Raw genomic sequence first — 9,997 nt, forward strand, 5'->3', positions numbered from 1 at the left:
GTTTTATAACTAGGTCTTTAATCTGCCTCCAAATAATTAGAGGACATAGTTCACCAGGAGACACAACCAGTTTATCCTAAAGAGCCAACGATGCCTGACGAGACGAGAATGTTCCCAAAAGCAGACTTCTGATTTCGGGACAGAAAAGAAAGTTTGAGGCTGTGTGGAACCCTGATAGAACAATATGACATACAATCACTAAACCTGGGAAGCCATGGTGATCAAACCGCCCGGGACGGCACCTAGAGGCTGTTTTACCGGAACGTAATTGCATCCCGTACGGGGACGAACGAGTTGAATCCGCACACGCCCCTCCCCACCTCGCCATTCTGGAGACACACTCTGGTTTTTGCTCCGGCACGGTGACCAGCTCTTCATGCAAAATTGCTCTTACACAGTACTTGCCAACTTTAAAAAGTCCAAATATGCTTGTATTTGTATAAATAATTCACCACATCCAAACACGTGGCACTGTTTCTGCACTTCATTCGCATTACTTTCTCTCGGCTGCTGCAGGAAATGTTTCTGTCCGAGTAGAAAGCATCTTAGTGATGCCTTGGGAAATAAAACGGAGACACCCACAACACCCTGAACACCTCCCTCCCTCCCTCCTTCCCAGCAGCACCCGGCACTGGCTCGCCGACCCAGGGCCCAGGCTCAGGACCACACGGTGTCACTCCGTAACTCAGGAGCCCTGGCCCCACGGGGGGGCTGCCAAGTAGCGGATTTGGATGACATAAAACATGATAATGACAATGCAGCAAATGAAGATTCATGTTTGCTCGCAAAATCCAACCACCCTGTTATTCACTTCACTATTTCCTTCCTTCTAGGAGAATTAATATTTTTAAAGGGCCACTGTGATCATATTCTCCCAGTTAAACCCCTTCACTTCCTTATGCATTAGACGTATTGTGCTTGGCCACGTGTCGGGCACTGAGTTAAGAAAATGAACAAAGGAACGCCCGCGAGTAGGGGACACACGCAATGCTGGGCATTGGGGCGGCACGGAGGAGAGGACCCTGAGCAGGCGGGAGGAGGCGGGGACTCAGGCCTCCCAGTCAGCAGAGGCGTAAGGACCTGGGCAGAAGTCCTCCAACTACAGGCAGTTCGGCAGCACGTAGCGTGGAGGGGACATGCGGCAGGAGGCCGAGGGTGTCTGCATGGAGACCCTCCCAGGAAGAGCTGGAGGACCGAAGGCTTTCGTCCTGTGGGCAGCAGACGCAATGGGACGGCATTCTGCCTCCCACCTGTGTGCTCCTCGGCCAACCGTCACTGCTAATAGGTATGGGAAGTGCCTTTCACCTGGTCTGTAGCCCTCATCACACAGTGGCTCCCTGAAGGCAAGGGGCAGGTCTGCCTGCACGCACTTCTTCCCGGTGATGCTGTCAGCCGCGGGCGCCCCATGAACAGGTGGCTTGTCACGTCCTTTGGAACACTGCACTCTGCACCCCTCCCCACCCCGCCCACATACAGACGTCCACTAAGGAAGGCCTGAGTCTCTTGATCCTCCACGCCACCTTTTCTTCCACTCCTCTTCTGCAGGAAGCGGTCAGCCTGGGCCTCCATCCACTCATTCATTCCACCCCTGTCCTCTGAATTCGCTCTGTAGGTGCCCACCTCTATGGCTCTGCCGGGACCGTTCTTCCCGGGGAACCTTGCTCCCAGCTTCTCGAAGCAAACATGCTTCCTCCCTCAACACACCGCTCACAGTGCTGCCTACCGGGCAGAGCTCATCGAGCCGTGTGGCCAGGGCTCACAGTGTCCATTCTTTCTGGTTCCGTGTAGGTCTGTGCCAAGAGCACTGGGCTCACGCTGTGCCCACCCACTGCCCGGGGCAGTCGCGCTACACACCATTAATGGTAAGCCTTCCAAAGCCGTACTTGAATCACGGCACTAGCGTTCTAGGAAGTTCTCGATCACCCCATCGCTCCTCTGTCCACTGTCCACCCCTTCTGATCCCTGTCACCCCTCCTGGCTTCCTCGGCCTGGCCCCATCCTGTTCCACCCACTCTCAGGTGACCGTAACACTGTCCATCAGATCTGATGGACACGCTGTCAGAGTCTGGTGCTCCCTCTCTGTCCACCCAAACCCGTTCTCCCTGCTGTCCTCTGAGGAAACCGCTCCATCCCGCGTGCAAAACCTCGCGGGTCCCCTCCACCCGCCCCAGCCATCTTCTGCAAGGTTTTCTTCCACTCTCTTCTCCCTCTTTCTCCTACCTGCTAACCCTCAACCACCCCCAAGTCAGCCCCGCCTGGAAAGAGGGGCCAGCTTCCATCTTGCTCCTTCCCTTCACCGAGGACCAAAATGGCCACTCGCAGTCTCCACTGACACCTGTGCCACTGAGCGCAGGTGTGCACCTCTGCTGCTGCCCTCAGGATCACAGGGTGGCGGGCACTCACTCATGGTGTCCACCTGGCAGCTCAGCCGAGCTCTGGGGCCCCTGGCTTCTTCCATCCTCAGGCTCCTCCTTCGAGCTGCGGGGCACCGTGGTCATGTGAGCTCCTTCCCACTCCTCTGGCTCAGGTGCCCCTCCTCAGGGCAGCACTGGGCTCTCCTCTCCTCTGCTGTCACATCTGTCCTCTGCCCTCCTCTCACTCCCACTGTTCTGCTCAGGGTCCCGCTCAGGACGGTGGCCCACGACCACCTGCAGAGCCACCAACCCAGAGCTCTCTGTGGCACACCCTTTCCACCCCACAGCCGCTCGGGCACCAACTCTATGGGCTGGCCTCCCTGAAGCCTGTGACTGACTCTCGATGGGGGGACCCCATGACATCAAATGCTGTGACGTCAGTTGTTATCCTCCAGCCTTGATCCATCGCCCCTCTGACTTCCAGACTTTCTTCACCCAACCGCCTTCTCAACACGCCCCTTGAGTCATGCAGTGGGCACCTCAGAGTGCGTGGTCCAAGCAGACTCCTGGGGCCTTGCCTGGCTCCTCCCGGTTCCACCCCTTCCCCCAGCTCCTCCTGCCCAGCCCAGCCCCCACAAGGCTGGACCCCTCCCACTGAATACCTAGACTGAGTTCTCCATCCACCCTTTGCTCCACAATCCCAGCCCACCCCAGGGCTGACACCCTTCCTCCCCACACCTCCCGAAGACAGGCTTCATCTCCACAGTGTCACCTGGCCCGGGTCTCCATCGTCTCCTGTTTGGATGGTGACAGTGGCCTTCGTGCCCTGTTTCCTAGATCTACTCAGCAAACAGCAACTAGATGAGCTCCTGAGACCACCAGTCACCTGTCGCCCACCTGCTGAAAACCTCCCAGCAGCTTCCCCTCCTGCGTGCAGTGGAATGCATCTGTCCCCTGACCTGGCCCATGTGCCTCCCGGGTGTCATCACACACTGCAACCCGGCTGGGCTGGCGAGGGGCAGTCCCTAGGCCCCTCCCCTCCAAAGCCCCCTGGCAGGGAGAACCTTGCAGGCCCGACTCAGGGCAGCTCCTCTGGGAAACCTCTGCGGAGGGGCCCCCACCAGAGCGTGCGGGGCCCTCTGTCGGCCTCTGCCCACGGCCCCCCGCCACTGCAGGCTCCGCAGAGAACCGCCTCGCAGCTCAGACCCTGGTGCCCCAGCACGGAGGCCAAGAAGGCTGTCAGTAAGTGGCCTTCCGATTCCAAGTTCCTTGAAGATAAGCACCACGTGTTGTTTTTATTCCTTTGCATCTCTGGGTTTCCAACAGATATCTGGGCACCTCCCCTGTGTGTGTCAGCCGCCAGGCTCAGGGACCAGCAGCCCAGCCCGCAGGCCCTCCCAGCCCCTCTACACGGGGAGGGCAGGCAGGCAGGCAGGAAGCAATAAGGCCCCTAGGCATGGGCGGGCCAGAGAATTCCAGAAAGTGGTCAGCGCTACAATCACACACGAGAGCAGTGTCTTCTGCCTCCTGTGTAAGACCCGCTCCTCTGGATCACGGGGGCCCCTTCAGCCCACCCCAGATCAGCGGGGGCAGCTTCACTGACGTTTTGAAAGGAAATTAAAATGTTCTGCATTACAAGTGAGAGGGTTTCCCTTCTAAGGCAGAAATATTCCTTCACGAGAATTATTTTTTCTTCCCCTGTCACACTTCATGAGTTGTTTTTAAACGGGCAAAGACGAACGAGGCATTAATGGGTGAAAGGCTCGCCATGCCACATTTAACCTACTCCGTGGCGGACGGGATCTCCGCATCTGCTCACTTACCTAGCACGGTGCGTTTCTTCCTCGTGACGAGATCTTAAAAGATCTCGTCTCTTAGCAACTTTCAAACACGCCACAGGGTGTTGCGAAGCCCAGGGGCCTCTCCGTCCATTACACCCCGGGACCCCCTGACCTCACGGCACTGCCTGTTCGTTTCCTAATGGGGCGGAAAAATGTTCACGTGTACAAGTACCTGAGGTGAGTACGTCGGGCTGAAGGACAGAAGACGCCATCTTCTACTGTTTCTACTGCTTCTCATTCAAACTCCTGTGGACTTTTCTTTGTTGTGCAGAGTTTTTTTGGTTTTGTTTTTGTTTTTTTAATTAAAACAGAAATGTCATGAAATTTAAATTAAGGAACCTAAATAGTTCCACCCAGTTCAACAAGCTGGTTCTTGGCTTGGCTATCAGTCCTCGCTGATGACTGTAGTCCCTGGCCTCCCCAGGGACCCCGGGGCCGGCTGGGGCCTGCGCCCGGCCTGGCTGGCCGGTTACCTCGCATCTTTATCTCGGGTCCTCTGCGGGGAGAGCGGTCATCATCTTCTCTGCCCTCCAATGGTGTGCACTGAGCGGGTCCTCAGGACCACCTGCTAGTTGACCGTTCGTGGATTCCCACCCTTGGCCGTGGCCGCACTGCCGGCTCGCACCCCTTGCCCCCGCGCACCCCTGGCACCTCAGCCCCAGCAGGCCACACAAAGAAGCTACACGTGCAGCTGAGTGGAGAGCCTCTGTGTTAAAGACACTTGCTCTCAAGCGGGATTGTACTCATCTTAGTTTGTCCGAGCCCTGGCCCCAGGGTGTCTTAGTTCCCAGGGAGCAGAACAAGAGTGAGGCACGAGGGGTGTGTTTCAAATCCACACTTCCCGGAGACACACGTGTTTTCTGTTCTGGATATTTGAGGAACAGAAGATGAAGAGCAGTCTGCAGGAGCCACTGCCATCGGCATCCACACATCTGCCCGGTCTCTCCTTCCAGCTCTCTCTGTCCCTCCCTACCCCCTGTCCTCCCTGTTCCACCTTGTCGCCTCATTCCGCAGCTGGTACTCCACACAGGTCGTGGAGAGAGACGGGGAGGGGGCCCTGGTGCGAGTTGAGGAACGCTCAGAATCCTCAAGGCAGTATTTTCAACTCAACACCAAAGGGCCTTTCCTCATGGAGCCTCCCCTGCGCTCCCAGCACCAAGTGGGGACAAGGTAAGCTGATTTTCCAGAAGACTGGGGTAGCCTCTGCTGACCTATCACAGCAGGATGTCCTGGCTTCCTTTGTGCGCGAGCACACACACACACAGAGACACACAGACCTGCAGAGTGCACTCCCCACCCCGCCCTCGGGGGCTGGTGCTCTCCACGGGCAGAGGTCTTCTCTTCCCATCAGCACCTTTTGGAGGAGCACAGAGGTCAGCAGTGGAAGACAGGTGGTGGGCTGAGAGAAGGCAGGGCCGGCCTCCCAGGGGCGGAGGCTGACCACTGGCCCGGAGCGCTGGGCACCAGTGCCGGCGCCACTTCCAGGGGGCTCTCTGCTACTGGTGGGTCAGCCGCTCTGGGACAGGAATGGAAGGGCAGTGCCTGGGAAGTGGCAGGAGCTTGCAGCACACCTGTTCCCCGGGTGACCACGTGAACCAGGTACAGGGCCAGAGGGACAGGGGTGCAGCTAGGGCGTCACGGGGTCAACACGTGAGGGGCTTTCTGATGACGATTAAGACAGGACAGGCAGCCCTTTCAACCGCAGTCAACCTCAGCAGCCTGGACATGGTACATGGTGAAGTGCACACCAGGACATGAGACCGCACGGAAGGGAAGACGGGAGTAAACACGCAACGCTTAAGACACATCTATATGTACGTGGGCATTTTTACATTCTCACTGTACCCAGACTTTTTTTCAAAGAGGCTCGTTTTTACTGCCAAATATCCAGAAAGCACCGGGCCCTTGAGCAGTCCAGACAAAGGTGGCTGGCCACACAGCCGCGGGCAGAACAAAGACACCGCCGTGGACAGGAGAGCGTCCCGGCAGAAACTGGCTACTGTCCTTCAAGCACCCATGTAGCCACCGCCAACTTTCCTCCAGGTGCTCTAATAATAGGTTGTCCCCAAAAGGTCTTCACACTTACTACCTCAGCAACATCCCCAACAGGATTTCTGTGGTCTACGTCCCTACTCCAACACCACGCCACCCTCTTGCTGACTTGGTTACAGGAAAGAAAAAAAAAAAGAACACCACATATCCTGAGTGTCCGACCCCTGGGTTTCTTTCCCCCTGTGGGAACTCTGCAGAAGGAGCCCCTTCGGATGGCCCCTGTCTGCTCCAGGTCCTCTGTCCTTCCCACGGCAAAGCCTGCTGGGGAGTCCCTGGGGACAACTCCATCCCACTGATCTGTTCCCCTTCACTCTGCCTGACAACACCCCCCCCACGTGCCACCCCAAACACACAAGCAGCAGCAGCAACGAGGCACAAACAGAAATCTCCTCGTCTTGGGACAGCCTGCTCCGTCCCAGTGCCTCCTCTCCTCGCTGCCACCCTTGCCCAAAAATGATGTTGTCACAGGCAAGATGTGGCAGCTTTCATCCCCCCACCACTAGCTGGAAACTGTAAAAAGTAGGTGTTCATTTTTTTTAAAGAAGGAATTGACAAATGGAGAAGGAAGACCAGGCCTGGCCTGCCCCATACCTGTCAGATCTGGCCCAGAGTGACTGCTCTCCCCCCACTTCCATCCACAGCCACGTGGGCTCTGTCTAGGTTAGCTGCAGATGTCCACACCTAACCACATCCCTCCTCAGCTGCAACCTCTCTGAAAACGCCCACCCCTGCGGATGAGCAGCAGGGGACTGCTCTTTGTGCCCCTCGGAGTGGAGGGAGACACAGCGTGGGGGGTCAGCTGCCAGACCTGGGCCCATACCCACCCCCAACCCCGACCAGTTCAGGCAGCCCGCAGGAGCAGAGACTGCCGGGCTGCAGCCCGCGCAGGGCCATGAGAGAGGCCGCCTGGCCACGGGGTCCACTGGAGCCCATGGGAGGAAGAATCGCGTGGGGGTGGGGGCAGCGGGCCGATCAGCCCACGCTCACACTTCCGCGGGGCTACACCCCAAAGCCACCCGGACAAGTTCCAGTCGGGAGGAGGGGCTGGACCCTGGCTGCTCGGAGGCCTGGGCCGGCAGCAGGAAGACGAAACTGCAACCCAACCCTGTAAGAGTCTGCCGGGAGCAGGCGCCGCGGAAACGCGGTTCCCCTGCTAGGCGCAGACAAAGGCTCGGTGCGCACGCGGTGGACGGTGGCGCCCGAGCCCCGCGCTTGGGGCTGTGAGGAGCCGCGCCCGACCCGGATGGCGCCCGAGTTGCCGGTGCCCCGCGGCCCCGGTGCTCCCTCATCACCGGTCCTCACCTTGCTCGCCCTCCATCCACGACAAAGGTGGTCCCCTCCCTTGAGCACCGGCCGCCTTCTCCCTCGACATCTCCCGCCTCCTGCTTTCTAGAGAACATTTGCCTTGATTGTTCTGCTCTGCCTGGCCCCCCTCCCGCCCCCGTGACACGCCTCCTGCCGCCCCTGCTCCAGCGCTCTCCGTCTCCTACCAGGAGCTGGGGAGGCGGCCTGGCCTTGGTGTGATGGGGGGCGCGACCAGGGGCTCCCAACCGGCCGCCCCTCACCCCTCCGCCCTAACGCCCATTGTCCTTGCCTTCACGAACCCGGGCGCCGGCCATCCCCCAGGATCTAGAAAGTGAAGCCTGGGTGGGGTGCGCCCTCTTTGCAGAGGCCCGCCGTTTCCACCTGGCTAGTCCTACCTCTGGAACATGGTCATGGGGTGGGGAACGGGGGAGAGCGACCAGGACGCAGACACTGAAACCCCGGGGACCACGAGTGCCTTCATCTTCGGAAGAGCGGGATTCGGGACCCTGGCCAGTCCTCTCCCAGCCAGGGGTCTCAGCGGGCAGGACCCCCAGTGGAAAGAAGCACGTTTGCTCCTCCAGCCAAGTGGTCCCAGGCTAAAGAGCGAGGAGCCTGGCGGACGTGCTCACAGAGTTGGGAGTAGGAAGACATGCTGGGGAAGTGTGGACCGAAACAGCTCAGGGCAGCCCGCGGCTGGCAGCGGGTCCGGTTCTAAACGCCCCGAGCCCTCCCGGTCACCCTTCTCCTGCACGCACGCTGAGCCTGGGAAACCCCGTTGTCCCGGGGCCGGCGCCGCTCCCGCGCGCTGCCTCTGTGCCCCAGGCTGCGCCCCTCCAGAGAAGCCCGCTGGGCGCCACGCGCCTGGGCTTACGCGCCCTGCCCGCCCCGACCGCAGGGAATGTGGAGTAGGCACTTACTGGGGCTCAGGAAACACTCCGTCAACCTTCGGAAGCAGCTCGTGTTATCAGAAGGTCCATCTTCCATGTCGGAGCCGAAGAGCAGCGGTGCCGCGGCGCCTCGGGACCGCCGCGAGGTCCGGCCGCTGCCTGTGCTGGGGCCGAGACCGGGGCCCGGACTGTCCACGCCGGCGCCCGGAGAGCCGGAGGAGCCTGCGCCGCGGGCAGCGGGGAAGAGAGAGAGCCGGGGCGGCGGCGGCGGCCGGGGCCCGGCGCGGGCTGGAAGCAGCCAACCCAGGAGCGCAGGGGAGAGAAAGAGCCGCCGCCGCCCGCCGCGGGGACTCGTGCTGGGGGCGACACTCAAGGGAGCCTCCTCGTGCCCGCCACTGCCGCCGACAGCATTGCCGCTGTCGCCTCGAGCCGCCGCCGCTGCGCCCTGCCTTCCTGGGAGCCGAACGGGGAGGTGGAAGGCAGATGAGGAGGGGACCAGAGAAGGAGGGGGCAGTGGGGGCGGCGACCAGAAGTAAAAGGAAGATGGAGAGGGGGAGGGGACAGAGGAGGAGAAGGCGAGCGCGAAGAGAGCGCGGGCCGGGACCCAGCCACAGCCGCCGCTGCCGCGCGCAGTCTGGGTGCCGGGGCCCCCCGCCGGGCTGGCGCGGCCTGCGCAGGAGGGGGGCGGGCGCGAGGGCGCGGCGCGCTCGGCCCTGCCACGGCCAGGCCGCTCGTGGGCTGGGCTCTGGCCCGCGGCGCTTCCCCCACCGGCCGCGCTGCGCCCGGTCTCCGGGCGGAGTTTGCTGTGGCCGGAGCCGGGCTGGTCCCCGGCTGTGGGCAGGGGGGCTTGGGGGCGGGGAGCAAGCGGCTCTTCGCTGCTGGCCATGGCCTTCCTCCTCCGCCCGACCTCGGCGGGCTCCGCCCCCGAAGGACCTGCCCTCCTCTGCCGGTCCGCCGAGCGTCCACCCTAGCTTCTCTCCCGTTTTCCGCGCCCCTCGCTGGCCCAATCTTCACATCGCGTACCGCTTTGGGTGCGGGGGAACCCAGGGCCGCGGCGAGTCCGGGGCGGCGGCGTCTGGCTGCTGGCTGACGCACACAATCGGCGTGCTCCCGGTCGGGGCGCGGGGCTGCGGAGTCGCTGCCTGCTAGCGTGGCGTGGTTTGTGCGCGCTCCGGTGGCTGAGCCGCGGCCACTGCTCCAAAGCAGCGGAGAAAAGCGCCGCAATGCCGCTGCCCGTGGAGGCGGTGGCGGCGGCGGCAGAAGACGCCCACTGGCGGAGCAAGCTCTCCCCACGCCGCCGCGGTCCGCGCCCACGTAGCGCGCCCCACCGCGGCGCAGGCCCTCCCGCCCAAAGCACCTCTGCGGACGTTGTGCACCTGGGCCGGGGTGGAGGGGCAGGGCGACGCTGTGCCGGGTGTCGCCGCAGCTGTGCCTGCTGTTCGGATTTTAAACCCGCAGGCCAGCAGCTGTTCCAGCTGTGCTCTGCTGGGCGAGCGACGCCTGCCTGTCCCCTGTCCGAGCCAGGGAGCTCTCCTGGTGGTGGGCCAGCAGCTCCCAC

At 61.4% G+C, this 9,997-nt stretch overlaps 1 protein-coding gene across 1 annotated transcript in view; it reads right to left on the reverse strand.

Moving 5' to 3' along the window:
* Positions 1-9,325, reverse strand: part of PDE10A (phosphodiesterase 10A) — a 177,127-nt gene extending 167,802 nt beyond the window's left edge. Inside the window, exon 1 of the mRNA XM_045188968.2 lies at positions 8,470-9,325. Coding sequence (XP_045044903.2) covers positions 8,470-9,325 — 856 coding nt within the window. The remainder of the gene's footprint in view (positions 1-8,469) is intronic.
* Positions 9,326-9,997: the final 672 nt, after the last annotated feature.

Source organism: Desmodus rotundus, chromosome 11 (assembly GCF_022682495.2).
Source record: "Desmodus rotundus isolate HL8 chromosome 11, HLdesRot8A.1, whole genome shotgun sequence".
NCBI lineage: Eukaryota > Metazoa > Chordata > Mammalia > Chiroptera > Phyllostomidae > Desmodus > Desmodus rotundus.